The following is a 20,032-nucleotide window of genomic DNA, read 5'->3' on the forward strand; positions in this document are numbered from 1 at the left end:
GCCACCACCCTTCTTCAATTCACTCCTGACCTTCCACTTTTAGTACAGTTCCTATGCCTCCAATTTTGGCTGCCTGTCAGTTCATTGACTGGTTATAATCTCTCCAAACTAAAGTACTCTTTAAGCTGTTCTCAACCTTGGCTGTGGATTAAAATCTGTCAAACATTTTGTAAAACTACTGGCCCTGGCTCAAAAGACATCAGTGTCATGAAAGACAAGCAAAAAGCCTAAGGAACTGTTCTAGACTGCAGGATACTAAAGGGTAACTGAAAACAATATTTGAAGTTTCAATGGGGTGGAGGGGAATGTCTACTGAGGCCAGTATTGGGATTTTAAGGAAAATAAAGTAAGAATTGCATGTGGAAGAATGTCTTTCTTCCCAGAAGATACACACTGAAGTATTTAGAGTTGAATGTCGTGATGTTTGTAACTAACTTTCAAATGGTTCAACAAAATAATAATTACTATTTTATATAATAATAATTGTATATACACAATTTTAGTCATTTGTGTGCTAGATAGATAAAGCAAGATGGCAAAATATTAATAATTGGTATAACTGGCTGAGTGGTATATGGGCACTCTTGTACTAATCTTACAGCTTTCTGGGGTTTTAATTTTTTCCAAATATAAATGGGTAATAGAATATTACTTGGAGATTTTTCAAAATATATGTGCCTCTGTTGCAGCCCAAAATGAAGAAATCAATACTTTCCCAGGGCAGTGCCTGGGAATTGGCATTTCAAAAGTTCTAGGCCCACCACCCCATCCTCCACAATGAAGAAGCACCACTTTGAGAACTTCACCTCAAATCCAGCTCTGCTTCCTCTGATTCTTGGTTTCCTTCAGATCCCAAATCCTGGCACTAGTTCTCTTTAGCAGTGTTGCAGCTGGCCTTCCTCCAACCCTTTGCAAAGCAGGTGCAGCCAGGCAGTAAGGGTAATAAGAAGAGCAGTGAGCTGAGGATAGATCCTGGGGTACTCCAACATTTATCAGAGAAAGAAGACACCATGAGAGACTGAGAAGGGAGGACCAGGGAAGTAGGATAGAAACCCCAAGAATATACTCAAAGAAGGACAGAGATAAATGACAAGCCATTCTAGATGTGTCTGTCTAAAGTTTGCACAGGGTGAAGAGAGCTAAGGTGCTACATCAGTTCAGAAGTGGACCTTCTGGTGCGAGAGGAAGATTTTCCTGGCAAGCCCCTTCTTCCCTCCAGTGAACAGCCTGTGCCATGGGCTGGTTGACAAAGGCACCTGAAATCTCAGACAGGAGGAATTTCAAAAGCAAGGTCTCTGAAAAACAGATACTATCAAATCCCCAAAAGGAAGGTTTAGCAGGTCAGGGTGTTTGCCTTTGCTTGTTCCTCCCGCTGAGTTCTGGGACAGGATTCATAGTGTCTGTCAGAGAGTCTGGGAGGTGTTGTGTGAAATCACTTCAGGGTCAGAGAAAATACACCTATGTGTTATCTGGGGGTTGGGGGAGCATGGAGTCTGCAGTCTACTGCTCCTAGGATCTGGTAAGATGTCTGTGAGACAAAAGGCAGCCTTAGGGAAGAGAAGTGAAAACTTACCACTCTACCCTTCACCAATTGGCCACACCACATCTGGGGGTTTCCAGCCAGTCATATGGGGCACCTGCACCCTAACAGGTGTGTTGACCCAGTGTGGATAAGTCTTTTTTTTTAAAGTGCATCTCTCATATTTATTGATCAAATGGTTGTTAACAACAATAAAATTCTGTATAGGGGACTCAATGCACAATCATTAATCAACCCCAAGCCTAATTCTCAACAGTCTCCAATCTTCTGAAGCATAATGAACAAGTTCTTACATGGTGAACAAGTTCTTACATAGTGAATAAGTTCTTACATGGTGAATGGTGCAAGGGCAGTCATATCACAGAAACTTTCGGTTTGATCATACATCATGAACTATAAACAATCAAGTCAGATATGATTATTCATTTGATTTTTATACTTGATTTATATGTGAATCCCACATTTCTCCCTTATTTTTTTAAAATAAAATGCTGAAGTGGTAAGTAGATGCAAGATAAAGGTAGAAAACATAATTTAGTGCCGTAAGAGGGCAAATGTAGATGATCAGGTCTGTGCCTATAGACTAAGTATTAATCCAAGCTAGACAAGGGCAACAAAACATCCACGGATGCAGAAGATTTCTCTCAAAACAGGGGGGATGAGGTTCTAAGCCTCACCTCTGTTGATCCCCAATTTCTCACCTGATGGCCCCCCTGCGACTGTGCCTGTCTTAGGTTGTTCCTCCCTTGAGGAATCTTACCCGTCTCTGGCTAACCAGTCATCTTCCGGGGCCATACAGGGAAATGTAAAGTTGGTAAGTGAGAGAGAAGCAATATTGTTTGAAAAGGTTAGCTTTTTACTTCTTTGCAGATTTATGCCCTATGGCTTCTATGCCCAGCATTTGTCTTGAGGTATCTTTACCACTTAGAAGAATTATGATACTCGGTAATTTCAATATGAGGCACAAATTCTACTTAGGGGTTGTAATTATGAAGGAAGAAGAGAAGCTATAGAAGTAGCAGACGGAAGAAAACATGGGAAGATTGATTATTTCTTTGACATATCTTCTTGTAGAGTAACATAAGCATGTATAGGTTTTAAACTACTAATTAAATTGCATACACACATTAACATAATAGGAATACAGCTACATAACCGAAGCAGACCTACAATTACCAGCCATATCCAGTGAAACCAGGAAAACCAGTTAGGCACCCTAGGCATTTGAGAAAACTTATCAATGATATGATGGATATTACCTAACTGAATTTGAATATTTTGAGAAAAATCAGACAAATTAAACCAACACATTCCTGGGAACTGTTCACATCCCATATGTTCTTTTAACAGTAGATAGTCTATCATCGCACTATTTTGGAGCACGGCATCTTGCACTTCTAATTCTTGGTTGAGTTCTGACAGTATAGATCCAGTCAAATTTGTTGTTTTACTGTATGCACAGGCCAGCTTAGATATCTCCTTCTTCATTCCAATGGCAAGTCCAGGAACTGGCGGGGTGAATGCAGCTACAACTGCAACAGCGCCAGGATCTTTGTTGAAGTTTTTTGATGATCATCTTCTGGAATGACACTTCCAGAGGATGTTGATGTTGAAAGTTCTTCTTCATATTGTATCTTAATTCATTTTCTGGGTAGCCAAATTAGGCTTTGATCCTCTGTATAAACACAAACAAACTCTTTACCCACACTTTGATATGACCTTTATACCATTGTGAAGAACCTATTGGAGACCACCACACAGGAACTGCTTTTTTTTAAGAGAAAGAAATATTATCAGAAAAATGTAAATAGCTGATCATCCGATACCCTTTAAAAGATCAAAATTAAGGATATGTAAAGCATGCATCAATCGTTCATTTGCAGTTAATTTTATCCTATCAGGGAGTAATCCCCCCCTTTTTTGTTATAATTAACCTGCAATTACATGAAGAATATTATGTTTACTAGGCCCTCCCTTACACCAAGTCCCCCCCCAAACCCCATTACAGTCACTGTCCATCAGCATAGCAAAATGTTATAGAATCACTACTTGTCTTCTCTGTGTTGCACAGCCCTCCCCTTTCCCCCACCCCCCACATTATACATGCTAATCATAATACCCCCTTTCTTATTCCCCGCCCTTATCCCTCCCTGCCCTCCCATTCTCCCCCGTCTCTTTCCCTTTGGTAACTGTTAGTCCCTTCTTGGGTTATGTGATTCTGCTGCTGTTTTGTTCCTTCAGTTTTTCCTTTGTTCTTATACTCCACAGATGAGTGAAATCATTTGGTATTTGTCTTTCTCTCCTTGGCTTATTTTACTGAGCATAATACCCTCTAGCTCCATCCATGTTGTTGCAAACAGTAGGATTTGTTTTCTTCTTATGGCTGAATAATATTCCATTGTGTATATGTACCACATCTTCTTTATCCAGTCATCTACTGATGGACACTTAGGTTGCTTCCATTTCTTGGCTATTGTAAATAGTGCTGCGATAAACATAGGGGTGCATCTGTCTTTTTCAAACTGGAGTATTGCATTCTTAGGGTAAATTCCTAGAAGTTGAATTCCTGGGTCAAATGGTAAGTCTATTTTGAGCATGTTGAGGACCCTCCATACTGTTTTCCACAATGGTTGAACTAATTTACATTCCCACCAGCAGTGTAGGAGAGTTCCCCTTTCTCCACAACCTCACCAACATTTGTTGTTGTTTGTCTTTTGGATGGTAGCCATCCTTACTGGTGTGACGTGATACCTCATTGTGATTTTAATTTGAATTTCTCTGATAACTAGCGATGTGGAGCATCTTTTCATGTGCCTGTTGGCCTTCTGAATTTCTTCTTTGGAGACCTGTCTGTTCAGATCCTCTGCCCATTTTTTAATTGGATTATTTGCTTTTTGTTTGTTGAGGTGCATGAGCTCTTTATGTATTTTGGATGTCAAGCCTTTATCAGATCTGTCATTTACGAATATATTCTCCCATACTGTAGGGTACCTTTTTTTTCTATTGATGGTGTCCTTTGCTGTACAGAAGCTTTTCAGCTTGACATAGTCCCACTTGTTCATTTTTGCTTTTGTTTCCCTTGCCCGGGGAGATATGTTCATGAAGAAGTTGCTCATGTTTATGTCCATGAGATTTTTGCCTATGTTTTTTTCTAAGAGTTTTATGGTTTCATGACTTACATTTGATCCACTTGGAGTTTACTTTTGTGTATGGAGTTAGACAGTGACCCAGTTTCATTCTCTTACATGTAGCTGTCCAGTTTTGCCAGCACCATCTGTTGAAGCGACTGTCATTTCCCCATTGTATGTCCATAGCTCCTTTATCGACTATTAATTGACCATATATGTTTGGGTTAATGTCTGGAGTCTCTAATCTGTTCCACTGGTCTGTGGCTCTGTTCTTGTGCCAGTACAAAATTGTCTTGATTACTATGGCTTTGTAGTAGAGCTTGAAGTTGGGGAGTGAGATCCCCCCCACTTTGTTCTTCTTTCTCAGGATTGCTTTGGCTATTCGGTGTCTTTGGTGTTTCCATATGAATTTCTGAACTCTTTGTTCCAGTTCGTTGAAGCATGTTGTTGGTAATTTGATAGGGATTGCATTGAATCTGTAGATTGCTTTGGGCAGGATGGCCATTTTGACTATATTAATTCTTCCTAGCCAAGAGCATGGGATGAGTTTCCATTTTTTAGTGTCCTCTTTAATTTCTCTTAAGAGTATCTGGATAAGTCTTTTTAACCTTCCATAAAGTCCAGTGAGGCTGGCATTTTAAAAGGGAAGAATGAAAGGAAGGAATAAATCAGAAAGAAACTAAGGAGGTAGATAACAGTTGAGCAGCACACTTCCTCCAATCCATCCTTCCCACACCAGACTGAATTAGTACACAAATCTCACCCTGAAGCTGCTGGGCTCAAATCTTTTAAATGGTTTTTCACTGACCTTGGAAGCAAGTCCAAAATTTAAAACATGGTATATAAGGCTCTTTGCAATCCAGTGCAAGCTGACTTTTCTAGCTTTGCCACCCATCATTTCCCCCTTCACTCCTTCACTCACTCTACACTCCAGCTATCACATGTCTCTCTAGTTCCTAAACAAGTCATGTTTTATTCACTTCTGAACTTTTGCACATGTATGGCTACTCACCAGCCACTTAAATCAAGCACAGTAGTTGAGAATACAGACTCCAGGATCATTTTTCCAGGGCTTAATTCCAGATGTGGCAAGTTTCTGATCCTCAGTTGCAAAATGGAGCTACAAACAGCAGTCTTGTGAATGTCAGATGAGAGGCCTGACACACAGTCAGCACACCATACATGTTAGCTGTTGCCTCAGCAAACATTGATTGGGTGGTTGCCCAGTAGGTATGAGGCCCTTCATGTCTGTTACATGCTACTTACAGAGGAACGACTGACAGGTAAACAGGACATTATAAAAGTGTGATCAAAATGAGGACAGAGCTGTGTGAGCCGTAAGGAGCAATTCATTGGTTCCCTCCCTTCAACCCTTTCCTCTACTGGATTTACCTGGGATGTTACCTTGAATTCAATTTTTAGCTGGGTCCTGAGACTTCAGGAACATAGGAGAAAGTAAAGAACTTCCAACCTAGGGCTGGCATTCAGACTTTAGGCACAGGTGTAGCCCTATTGGCTGTCAAAATATTGAAATATTTTCTTACTGAATGGGCAATGCCCTGAGTACCTCAGGTGGTCCATAACTCCTCTTCCCCCTCTGCTTTGTGCTGTCTGGCTCTCAGTAGCACTGATTGGACACCACCAGGGACCCCCCTTGTTCCCTGCCAGGGAACACAAATACCAGCTTGTCTGGCATTGTTCCTTTGCTCTATTTGCCCTCTCCCCCACCAGTGGTAGCAGCTCTGGGCACTGTAAACAAAAGTGAATTACCATTTTGTTTTGTGAAGATGCATTTTGATCATCACCTCTGCCCACACTTGGGGATATTGCTTGCTTCATGAGTCCAAGGAGCTGTGTCTGCTTGCTTGTTGATATGCTGGCTGCCTTGGGGTAGCTTTTGGCCTTCTTCTAGGCCATAGCCTATGCCTGCAATACCTTTTAGAAACCTGTTCCTGTCCAGCAACCTAGATTCCTCCCAGCCAACCATCCCCCCACTCCAGAGTTTCCTGTTACCTCCTAGATGTGCCTACTCCGTTCTGTCAGTTTTACCTGCACTATGCCAGGACTTACTCTGACATATGACATTATGGATGAGGTCCTGGTAGTCTATGATGCAGTATAGAGTAGGAGCTTTGGAGCCAGGACTATCTGTGTTTGAATCTCAACTCTACCACTTCCTAACTGTGTGAATTTGAGCAAGTTACTCAGCTTCTCTGGACCTTGATTGTCTCACTTGCAGAATGGGATAATAATGGTTCATGCCTCACAGCGTTCTGGGAGAGGATTAAAGGACATAATAGTGAAAAACACTTAAGAGAGTGCCTGGCACATAGTAAAAGATCAGTAAATATTAGAATTAATAATAATATTATTATTATTTTGCACTGAAGCTTCAATGGGCACATTTAGGCATATTTTCAACTTGTCTCTTTGATTCACACAACACCTCCAGAGAAGTAGATATGAGGTATTGATTAGCATCCCAATTTTTGAAATAAAGAAACTGACACTTGGTTGTATTAAGTAATATTAAGTGGCTGTGGTTAATGGCAAATACTCTGATTCCCCATTTAATGTTATTTTTCCCCACCAGAGAACAATGAAATAGGTGGATCATTACTCATTCAATAAATTTTGGATAGCTACTCTGTACCAGGCACTGTGCCGGGCCCTGAGTACATGGTAGTGAACAAGGCAGACAGGTCCCTGTGCCCCTGGAGTTACCATTCTAGTGGGAGGAGTCAGTCAGTAAGCAAGTAAATAATAACATAAAGGATATATCTGTTAGTGTGATAAAAATAAAAAGGTGATGTAGTAAAGAGTAACTATGGGAAACTGAATGGTGAAGGAAGGCCTTTCTGAGGAGATTTTCATGGGAAAGAGTTGAGCTGGCAGTCTTCTCACTTTGGATATGTAGCTGGAATCTGGGAGGGAAATTCTCATAAAGGAACTTCCAAGGTCTTGCTCTGGGCCACCAGAGACAAATAGAAGGATCAGGAGGGAGTGCTGCAGGTTAAAGATGGCTCAGAGCCTGAAGTCAGAAAGATTTGCTAAATTGGAGACTTTCTGGAGAGAGGCAGAAGAGCAACAAATTTGTGAGCAGTGGACGGGGATTTTTTTTCTCCTATAGGTATTATGTTTAAATATATTTAGAAATAAACTTTATTGAGATATAATTTAGATAGAATAATGTTACCAATTGTAAGTGTACAGTTTGGTGAGTCTTGAGAAATGTATAAATACACCTGTATTTAACACCTCCCTAGTTAAGGTATATAGTTAACATTTCCATATGCCTAAAATGTTCCACTGTGACTCTGCAGTCAATTCTAGTCAGAATTTTATAGAATTTCCCTCAGTTTGGATTTATCTGATGGTTTATCATGATTAGACTGGCGTTATTGATTTTTGGCAAGAATGCCACTTCTCATGATGTCATGTCAGTAGGTACATGGGATCAATATACCTTTACTGATGATGTTAACCTTGGTCACCTAATTAAGGAGTGACTGACAGGCCTATCCATGTTGTAAAGTTACTGTAACCCCTTTGAAATTAATAAATATCTTGGGGGAGATAGTTGAGACTATCCCATACAGATTTAAACTGGCATTATGTGAGACCTATATATTGAATTAGAGGGTGTTGTTTTATTTATTTTAATAGTCAGGAGTGTGGTCTATTTTTCTATTTCTCTGTTATCCTTTTTTAAAAATTCATATTTTATTTTTGTATATTTAGACAATTGAAAAAGTCTTTAAACCTGAGCCACTAATTTCTCATCTGTAAAAACAGCTTATAACAAACCATGTCATGAGGTTTTTGAAAGAATTTAGTGTCTGGCATTCAATAAGTGCTCTGTAAATGTCATTTCTTGCCTTCCTTAATACCCAAGTGTTTAGTATTATTATCACTGTGGTACTTAGACACTTTTCTTTCTGGCTGGGTGGCTCTGGGATATAGAAATTCAATAGATTCTTTTAGAGTTTTTTCATGTTTTGACATCACAGAAACTTTAGTACAGGGAAACTGCTAAACTTTTTACATGTCTCTGAGCCACTGGGGAGAAAGCAGATAGAATTCTTGTAGTTGATGGGAAATTCTTACAGCTCCCAGGTATTTTTCATCCTATGCTTTTGCAAAGCTCATTCATTACTTCTGGTACTTGGGGATTTGATTTTTCATAGATGTACAAATATATCTTATGCAAAAATGGCATTTTTGTTTCTACTTTTTACTTTCATTTTTTCATTAATAGAACTATTTTAAAGTGGAATTTTAACAGAGGTAATCTGTGGTTCCTGTTGTTAACCAGAATTGATCTAATATGAGCATTTCTTTGGAACAATATACTTTCATGTTAAATAAAAAACAGTGTAACATGCCTCTCTCCTCACCCCTGTTTAAAGGTTTAAGTGAATCTTTTATTTCTCTTTTTTTCCTTGCTCCAAATTTTATTTCCCTTTACCTAAACTTGTTTGCTTTGCTATTTGTTCCCTTTCTAAATTTTTGAGGCAGGGTCTTAATTCATTGTTGCTTTTCTGTACTAATACAGACTTTCAAGGCAATACATTTTCTTGTATACAATACTGCCTTGGCAATCTCCCATAAAGTGTTACTCACATAAAATCAGCCTTACTAATTTTTCCTTTTACCTGATGTTCCATTATGGTTTGGCATGGCATTGTTACTGAAGCTCTGTATTACAATATTTGATATTGTGTTCAGCATGGACTTTTTTTGTATTAATTTGATTTCTTAAAATAGTGCATTAAAACATTCTTTATTTTGAGTATTGTTTTTTGGCAACCCCTTAAATTTTGCCCCTGAGGCAAGTGCCTCTCTCACTTCACCTCAACCTAGTCCTGCAGTAATTTCCCAGATGAGTTCTGCTCACAACTTTCTTTTGAAATGGAGGCCTGATGTTCAGAGACTTGTTGTATCAAACCAATTACACTGCCTGCCAGGAGATATTCATGTTTTCCTTCTCCTGCTCCTGTCGGTCCTTTCCTGCTACATGTGGGGCTCTCAGTTCAGCAGAAGTCCTTGTCCATTTCCAACTGCTGGCCTTGAGCTTGGCCACATTGCTAATAGGATGCCTGGGATCACTTCTCCATTTAGAGAGGTGAAAGGCCAGGGTTTCACCCTCCAGGAATAAACCCCAAAGACTGTTGAGCTCCTCCAGACCCTTGTTAGGGTCCTTTGTGGCCCAAAGCATTCCTTTCTCTGCTGTAGTCTGTCAGTTAACTCTGGCAAAAATCAAGTTTTCTCACCCTGATCTTACTTCATCGACACAAGTTTTCCTGAGAAATTATGGAAGGGAAACTCTGTCTTGGCATCCTCAAATGTCAGAACTGGAAGGGTCCTAAGAGACCATTTTGCCCCAACATCCCTCATTTAATGGAACATATAACTTCCTTTGCTCTTTTTCCATGTTCCAAGGAATCCCTAAGGCCACCTTATAATAAAAATCAGGAGCAAGTCAAGAGCCAAGTTAATCAAGGAAGTATACTACTATGGGACCCAGCTGTGCTCAGGGAGGATTGAGTCATCAGAAATACAGCTCTGGTCCTGGCATTTGTTTATTAAGGATTTTCTTCAAGGACAAAGAGATGGATATGTGGTGGCTCAACTCCAAATCTTTTCATAGGGTGGGGTGTGTCTGGAAAAAGTTTGATTAGCTTTCATCCAGACTGGGACTTTTAAAGGTCCTGCTTTGAAGGGGCCTGCTTTTACTTCTATTTGACTGGTCCAGGTGTTTTGGAGTTTGCCTTTATGGGTCTTACATCCCCCCAAAAGTGCTTCTCTGGGTCCCATACTCAGAAAATTTTGCTTTCAGGTTAGAAGTGTGTCAAAAGCACTCACAGCTGTGTTAGGATGGCCTTTGGGAGGTACAATTTCCTTCACACAGCTACATTTCTAACAAGATTTACCTTGTGCAAAGCATCAACTCATCCATTTCTCTCATTTAACCTCTGTAAAGAGTAAGGGTAATTTCTGGTTACATTTTACAGATAAATAAATAGGCTTAGAGTCTGAATGACTCTGTAAGGCCATGTGACTAGTAAGAGGCAGAAGCTTTGACTTTTGAATCCAGAAGGATGCCATATCTTATGCCACATTTACTAAGCCACAAGCACCTCAAAGGTGCCAGGGTATGCCGCAGTAAACCAGCTGACAGAGGACTGCAGGGTTGAAACCACTCTCTTTATCTGATTTGCAATGAATTCTGGCATTGTGATTGACTTCTGAGAAGTCTACAACAAATCTAGGAATTCAGTGCTAGTCTCAAAGAAGACATTGGGATTCACATAGGGTGTCTATGAGGTTATTTACAACCCTTTGTTCTTGGAAAAATTTTCCCAGACTGATGGAAAACAAGGAAATCTTATCAGTTGAAATAAATGACTTCTAAGGAAGCTTTATTCACACACAAAGGAGCATCAGATCCTATTGTAGTTCAGTGTATAGTAATATATACATAAATACTTTTATATAAAGTTCAGTATATAGTATTTAGCCATGTGCAGTCAATAGTGAGGTATATGTGTGGCCAGGGTGGTGGTAGCAATATCCATGAGTAATATACTTCTTTTCAGTTTATTTGTTTGTCAAAACTCTTAGCAAAAACCAGGAAAACTGTGTCCTTGGGATTATCAATTTAGATGTGCAATTACAAGAGAAACAGGGAGATCACAGGTGGCAAAACTCTAGATTGTGACTTGGACATAGGTTATTAATGTCTTGGGTGCTTAGAAAATAACCCAGCATGAGATCTGGACATAAATCCAACACTGTATCACCCATCTTTGGAATTGGACCCGTTTTCTGTTCTTGTCTCAGATATATCTGATGAAAAATACAATGACACATTTTATTTATTTTTTTATTCATGCTCTTGCCCAGCATGTTGGACACCCTGTATTTGCACAGTCTAACTGCTCAGATGTATTGGGAAATACAATCATGTGGTGTGCAGTTCAATGGGCTGATGGTGGGGGTGCCCTAGTTGGGGTGGAATGCTGCTAGGGGGAGTAAATAGAGAGGAGTCGAAGGAGTTGTTAGCTCACAGGTTAGTGAGCAGCTAGTTTAGCAGTTGTTTCTTAGCCATGTTGCCCACAGCTTCATCCAGTTGTTGTTCCTTGGCAAACTTCATGACCTCTTGAAGAAGATCTCCTATGCTGTACCCCTTCTCTGCTGCCTTATCTGAAACTTCAGGAAGCTGTGGAGAGAGGAGAGATCTTGAGTCACATGATGCTTTTGGAGAAGGGACCCAGATGGATAAAGTGAACTATCTTCCAGCTACCTTCCCACCCATGATTCTAGGATTAGAGTAAAGCCTGCCACATACCAGACTGGAGGCTGCTGACATGGCTTTCCTTTTTCCTCTACCTTCCTCTAGTAACATAGATAAAAATGCCAAAGGTATTTTGTTTTTCAGTTTCAGAAAACAAACACTTGAATCAATTGTGTTCACTAAAAACTTCTCACCAGGTACAGGATCCTTTGGTTAGTTTGTGCTAATTGCTAGCTCAAGGTTAGGGGTTGCCATTACCGCACCTCCCTAAAAATGTGTGAGATTGGAAGTAGGGAGGATTAGGTTCTGGACTGAAATTAATTTGGTTAAGTATTTTATTTTTCTTGCATCATCTAATGTAGGAAAGGCAGCTGTGGTGTGTGTGTGTGTGAGAGAGAGAGAGAGAGAGAGAGAGAGAGAGAGAGAGAGAGACAGACAGACAGACAGACAGACAGACAGACAGACAGACAGACAGAGACAGAGAGATAAAGAAAGAGAATAAACTTGTAGGAATGCTGGCCTCTGTGAAATTGAGGAGCAGGACCAAGTCTATGGTAGGCAAGTGAGGTGCCTAGGGCAAAAATTTTAAGAAGCTGAGTACACTTGTGGCACTTGGAGGACCCATGAGTTTGGGGAGAAGCTCGTTTTCTTCTCTCTCTAATCTTTTGAAGGCCTTCAAAATCAAAACATAAGACTTAAAAAGTGTTCCCTGATGTTTTACCAAATAATCTGTTGAGAGGATCACTGATCAAATGAGCTAATCTCACTCTCCTTCTCTTGGTGGAAATGCAAAGGCTTGAGGTGTCCCAAGACCCACTTAATGGTTCACCGCTTTTGAGTCTTTTTATAAAGTGAGAGTAATTCATGAGGCATATGGTAAAGAAAAGACTAGCAAACAAATTGACTCTAAGAACAATGCTGCCTCCCTGCCACTGTGCATTACAACCTCTTTCATCTTGTTCCTTGTATTGCTTACCTTCTCCAGTTGTCCATCATTGTCTCCCATAAAGTAGAGCATGGGCACATTAAACTGGGAGGCTGCCATCCACTGCAGGACAGCTTGGAGCAGCTTTTGCAAGCTACTTGTTGAGCACTGATTATTGACGATGACTTCAGGCCCAAAGGAGTCTTGATAGTTCTGTGGCATCACAACATCGTGACTACATCTGGGACCACTGACCTGGAAATTGTGGTTGTTTGCCAATGCTGCTTGTTCTTCGAATTCGGCAAGGGCTGCCCCATCGTTGCTATACTTAGCCATGACAAGGCACAGTTTCATCACAGATTCTACGAATTGATCTATAAATTGCCAATTCATTTGCTTTAGCCCACTGATAAAGTCAAATTCAAGCATGTCCTGGGATTGTTCTTCCCCCTTGTCAGGCCTCTTGGACATGGAAACTGCTTTGTTTGTTCTGGGCTCATAACGCTTGTTCTCACTTTCAGAGAGTTCATCACAGTTGAAGGGCCATCACTAAGCAGTTTCTGAATCAGCATTAGAACAATGTTTGACATATCCAGCTTCTGAGAGTCCACCTGTTGATTCTCCTTTAGTGAGGTGGATGGCCCAGGAGCTCCATGAGATTCTAGATGCTTCATTGAAAGTGTTTGGCACTTTGGCCACTTCCACACTTTTCATATTGGGTGCTCTGATGCATATAGCCCATGGAAGTTCTAGGACAGTCTTCTTCAAATGCATCTTTGCCCTTGGCCTGCTGGGTCAGAAAGTACTGGATCAGCTTAAGGGGGGAGACAATCAAGTCCTTTGCCAGTGAATCTGTGGAAGGGGGGAGCTTTTCTCTTTTTTCCTCTTTATTGGCACATGCTTTGCTAGCCACCTTTCCTTGGTTTCCTTGCTTTGGGTTCCACATGGTCAGGCTCTCCCTGAGGATATGTTCACTGACTTTTTCAGCGCCGGGCAATGACTTGCACTGCTGTTTTCACCTTGCCCTTGTCCTTCCCCTGCATTTCAGCTTTCATGGCTGAGAATTCAAGACTTTGATTCTTGCATTTGGGATCGTGGGACCCAGCTTTCAAAGATGCATATGACAAACTCTGGGATTTAGTCTCCTTTATCTCGCCAAGGAGAGCACTGACCAGACGACTCAGCATGGCCTCCATGATATCTGCAGCATTTTGTTTCCCGGGGTTGAACAGATTTCTCTAGACAGCTGAGACAAAGTCTGAGTCAATCATCAGGTCCCCTGTGGTATTATGCAAGTTCTTCATGCGGTAATCAGTCAAATCGGACACAATTTCCTTTGTGTGTTTTAACAGCACCCTCTTCAGGACCACACCGGCTAGAATTGGCTTCCCAGAACTATGCACTTTCAAGGTCCTTCATAACAGAGACCATCATGTCAGATGCCACTTGATTTGCATAAACCATGAGCCCTTCGCTGATAGATTATGCAAATTCTTTGCTATCTCTTTGGCACACCTGTTTTTCTCCACACTTGTTCTTGTTGGATAACTCACTATATAGAAAGGTTTTCTGCCCGCCTTTCCTGCACTCTTCTCCAGGGCCCCTCATTTCCGCAGAGGTGACTTCTGCAGCATCATGGACCATTTCAGAAGTGATCTTGCTTACAGCACTGTGGGGGCTGTCTTTCCCTTTGTCTTCAGGGAATGGATAAATAGAATGGTGAAGGCATTTGCTGATTTCTTTATGGGCCATTTGGATTACCAGAGAAGAAAGTCATTTGACATAATAGGAAAGGTCACCTATGTAACAACATTCACCATCAGGGGAGAAGACTTCCCTCTGAGCGCTAGGAGATTTGCCTGGAGGAGTCGAAGGACTCTGGTTATTTTTGGTGTTTTTGGCTGCCATTATTCCTAGACATAGGCTCTGATGTCTGTTGGCCATATAATCCATGTTCAATTGATCAGCATAGATGCTGTAGCAGTTCCCCAAGGGTAATTTCTGATATTTGCCCTCTGTGTCTCCTATTTTATGTCTACAGCTAGAGGCTGAGGGGTTCAGTGCCTGGTTGGAAACCCAAGGCATACTTCTGGAGATCATTAAGATGCCAGTTGATGACACTTAGGGGATCAGAGGGAGCTTGTTTGAAAAGGCATACAGATCCCTCCATCTAAAAAAAGAACACCTATCCATAAAAGTTTGGGTAGGCTATTTCTTTCTCTTATTTTATTTAGAAGATATATCTTCTAAACTGCACAGATTAGGGATTTAGCCTTTAGAATTTGCATATAAACTTAACATATAATTATAATTATTAATACACACATTCAGGCACAAGTAGAAGCAATGAAAGCTTAGAGTATATATACCTGTACACTTTACACACACTTGTTATGTCAATTTCAGCAGAGTATGTGTGCTTTTCTTAATATGTGTCAGTGTGTCTGTTGTGTGTATGTATGCACATCAATGTAGCAATTAAATCAGTGAACATCTCAGTAGGTGTGATAATGCATCAGTCTGTATTGTTAGTGTGTGAAAATGTGCCTGTGTGTGCATATGTGTATGTCAGTGCACATGTGTGACTATGTGTAGACATGTGTAATAATGTGTTGACATCAGTGTCCATTTTATATGTCTACTTTATAGGCCAATATGTGCACCTTAGTCTGTATATTTTGTACATGTGTGTGAATGTAAACATATGAGTGTGTATGTCAGTGTCTCTGAATACCTAAATGAGCAAGTGTTGATTTGAGTGATAGAGCATGTATCATGTAGCTATAAATACATTTGTATATGTTAAAGCATAAATTCACATATTAACTACACACTTATCACTATATTATAACATATAATTAATGTGTAACATATAATAACAAATGTGTGTTAAAACATGAACATGTGCAAATAGGTGATTGTATATTGACTGTGTATTTGGTAATTTGGATATCAGTTTATATTTATATGCTATGTCAGTGCATGAGAATGTATGTTAGTGTTACACACACCCTGGCACTTGAGTATATATGAATTCATGAGTAGAGATGTCATTGCATTTGTGTCAATGTGTGTATCAATGCATACAAAGATTTGAGTTAGTGAATATGTTTCACTTTGCGTAAGTTTGTATGTGTGTGTATCAACATGAGGTATATTTATAAGTGTGTGTACTTATACCTGAGTCTGTATGGTCACTGTGTTTTGATTAAGGCTTGTATGTTTATGTATGGTGTGTGTAGATGCATATATATGGATATTTATATGTGTCAGATGTGGGCATGCTAATGTATCTGACTTTGTGTAACTGTATAACTGTATGTGCATGTGTGTAAGTCATTATTTATGAATGGATCAATATGAGTAAGTTTGTAATATCAATGCCTGTGTGTGTTTGTCAGTGTTACATGTAGCCAGGCATGTGGGTGTCATTGCTTGTGTAAATTGTTGTTGATGTATATAAATGTGTATGTCAATGTGTGTGTCACTTTGTGTAAATTTATATGTGTTTGTGTGTATGTATATAAATTGTGTAAGTTTAAGTGTGTGTGGAGGTGTATATATATATATATATATACACATATATATATATATATATGTATATATATATATATGCTTGTGACTGTGTATGCCTATGTCTGGATATGTGGATATGTATGTGTACATCTTCTACTCAGCATGAAGTACCATCACCCCTTTGCCCCTTCCATTGCTCCATTTCCTATCTTTTCGGTGAATTGCTGGAAACATGAGGTCATGATAAGGTCAACTTTTTGCTTAAGTTAAATTGTGTGTAGGAAATACAGGCTGCTCTTTAAAAAATAAATACCAAGTATAATTTTTCCATTTCTTAACACTCCAAATGAAGTTGGCCACCTTCTGATGAACCCAAAACTCTTTGGAGCATATTTTGTAACTGGCTTTTTCTTCCTTAGGGGAAAGAAATTACCCTAATTGCTAAAAGGTGCTGGGGCCAGAAATGATGTTTCTGGTTATAATGTGAGCCTAGGGATACAGAACAAGAACTACTTGACTCCTTTGTGCTGAAGCCATATATCCTGTTCCAATACCAGCCACTCCAGGCTTGTAGAACTGTGGGGGTAACTTGTCATATGCTCTAATACCCAACCAAACCAGAGCCTAACAGATATAATTTAGGATATCTACACAAAAACAAAAGGATTCTATATGTGAAAGTAGTGTGCAAGCCAAATTGCTTCTAACTTTATGCTATCGAAGAGCCTGGATAGTTTCTTAGACAACTAGTGGAGACCAGGAAACTACAGTTATCAGTCATTGTGGATTCTCTCTGCTGCATATCCTCATTCTTCTATGTTGGGTGCTGGGCATTGTGGAGCACATAAGTCCATCACCAGCCAGATATGAACATTGCAAAGGATCTTGCTTATAATCCTGTATCTCTGTTAGGATAAGAATAGCAAGATTCTGCTTGGAGTAGGTACCTGAAATCAGTAAAGTACATTCTGAGCCTCTATGACTGGTACTATTGCTAGAAATCAGGGCATTAAACTTACTGTGACTCTGAACTTAGACCTTTATTCTCTAGAATGTCAAAATATTCAAATTTATGTGCCTGTTTTGACAATAGTTCTTTTACTATCTCTGAACCAGAATCCTCAGACTCAGCATTGGGCTCTGGAAATTAGAAAGGATGGACTCTATCTTTGATTACAGTAATTTCTTTTTCTTCTAGATTTTCTAGGCTTAAGTCACCTTCCAAACTGCAACCAGCAGCATCCTGTGGAGTTAAGGGTGTGATTCTTCTGAACATTTGCTTTCTGAGACTTCTACAAGATACCCTCACCCCCATCCTCTACCACTTCAAAGCATAAATGTTATGTCTTCTATTACTGCTTTTCTTTATAAAGGAGAGGTTGGATTGTAATGCTCAGTAGTGTTTGAAGAATGAGATAAAGTTCCCTTCCGAATTACTCCCCTCCTCCTCCTCCCCTACTCCTGCCTCCCCCTGCCCCCAACTAAGTTATTTCCGAAGCCCTCAGTTTCAGGAACCATATTCCATTAGTCATCAAACTTTTGGACAGGGTTTTTTTTTTTCCTTCACTTTTCTAACATGGTATCTTCCATGCTTTAATTCTTTTGGCCCTGCCAGCAACTTCAGTGGCTTCTAAAATGAGACTTGGTTTCAAGAGTAACAGTAAATTCTGAATCAGGGATCCTGGGCTCATGAGAATGATGGCTTCTACTTGAGTCTCCTCCACCTTTTCACCCTCTGCCTCAACCGTTCCCTTTCCTCATGCTGTCACTGATCACCCTCTCAGCAGATTCCCACCCATCCCAACTCAGGGGAGTAAAGAATACCTACCTTGGAATTTTTATCTTCCACATTCAGGGTGGACATATCAATGAAACATATCTGCATCAAATTAGGAGGGTGCATTTAGAAAAACTCTAGAGAAAAGACCATTAGTTCTCTTTCTGGGAGATAACAGCACCTACCTTATAGGGGTCTTGTGAAGATTGATTGAAATAGTGCATGTAAAGCTTTTAGCTTATGATATACAGAGTGCCTGTATATAGTAAGTACTCAATGAATGTTAATAATATGATTATCATTGGGCAGGCAGAATCTTAGCATGACTATATTTCATAAGCAAGAATATCTACCTGTAAGAGAGAGGACCAAAATACAATATTCACCTTTTTGAGAAAACTGAGAAGAGAAGTGGCTTGCCCAAGTAACACAAGCTCAAATGTGGAACTTGTATTAGTGCTTGATTCCCCTGGCTCTCAGATTAGAGCACTTTCTACACTTGTGTTCTCAAAATGTGGTATTCCTTTTTTTTTGAACTATTGATGATATAGAAGATTTTAAGTGGTACATGGATAAGTATTTCTGCATTTTTTAATTGTTTATTAGGAAAAACACATACTAGAACATCAAAGTTGTGATGGACAATATTGCTTAGCGTGATGGTAATTTTTAAATGTATTTAAATTTTAAGTTCTTTTAAACCATTGTTTAAACACATATTAAGTAAATAATAGTATGAGTGGCACTTGAACATAGTAAAAAATGTGAAGTACTATGCAAATCACTTGAAATTTGGGAAACAGAGCATGATGTATTTTGCCCTCCTGAGGGAGTCCCACTTTAGTATACCTTACAGGTAGCTAGGTGACATTATTATGACTTCAGATGTGTAGGTAATAGAGGCTGGTAACTAGGCAACCACCACTGCCCCGTCCTCTCAGTCTTCTCCCTAGCCTTCCCTTCCCAGCTTTTACCTCACTGCTCATCCTGCCCCTCCATTGATTTGTCCTTGTGTGATATATAAGTACACTGGTCCCTCCACAGGCCTTATTGGACTTCCTTGCTCAGAGAAATACCAGTATCACTCTCCATTAGTCTGTCCTGGGCTCTAGGTTATCTATACCCATACACAAATTCGTTTCTTTCCTTGGGAGGAATCATTTTGTATCTTACCACTTTCCTTTCCTGATCTTGCTGTCCTGTTGGGCTGTAGAAATCTACATGCAGCTGCATAACCAGTCAATATGATCAGACATATGGAAAAGGAAAGAAAAGAAATCTGAAAGGCTCATATATGGTTTTAGAAACTCTCTCAGTTTGGCTCAGAACCTCTCAAAGGCTTCCTGAATCCCATTTCTGTGTTTCATACTGGTTTAGGCTAGGAACTGGTGGGGTGAACAGTGGGAGGACACTCTGAAATGTTTGAATTTGGCGATCAAGAACAATCCATTTTCTCCTTTAACTTAAACTCCCCACACAAAGTGTCTGGAATCATATTGACTTGGGAGAACACCATCAGGAAGAATGGCAGGCTGAGAAGCAAACCTAAAAGGAGGTCTAGAGACTGTGGGGATTCTAACTAAATCTCACCTGTCTTCACTTTTCTATATGTACTCTTGGGTAGCTCAAAGAATCAAGCTCACATCCCCTTTAACCCCCTTCAGCCAGTCTTTCTCATTAAAGAAAATGAAATTAGTTAATAGTTGTAACACTTATCACATAGGGCCATTGAAAAAGACTAAGGTGAATAAAATGAGAGAGCATAAATAGCCCTCTTTATTAAAACAAATTTCTGAGTGTTGAAAAACTCAGGCTGATAGTCTTAAATATAACCAAGAGACAAACATCT

General features: G+C 39.9%; 1 protein-coding gene across 1 annotated transcript; it reads right to left on the reverse strand.

The window, feature by feature from the left end:
• Window positions 1-11,734: 11,734 nt before the first annotated feature.
• On the reverse strand, window positions 11,735-19,439 carry AKAP4 (A-kinase anchoring protein 4). The gene is given in 11 exon segments (XM_036917935.2): window positions 11,735-11,890; window positions 12,942-13,435; window positions 13,438-13,572; window positions 13,575-13,900; window positions 13,902-14,302; window positions 14,304-14,957; window positions 14,959-15,060; window positions 17,569-17,649; window positions 18,235-18,285; window positions 19,357-19,409; window positions 19,412-19,439. Coding segments are annotated over 11 exon segments (2,481 nt in total).
• Window positions 19,440-20,032: the final 593 nt, after the last annotated feature.

The sequence above is a fragment of the Manis pentadactyla genome, chromosome X, assembly GCF_030020395.1.
Source record: "Manis pentadactyla isolate mManPen7 chromosome X, mManPen7.hap1, whole genome shotgun sequence".
Classification (NCBI taxonomy): Eukaryota; Metazoa; Chordata; class Mammalia; order Pholidota; family Manidae; genus Manis; species Manis pentadactyla.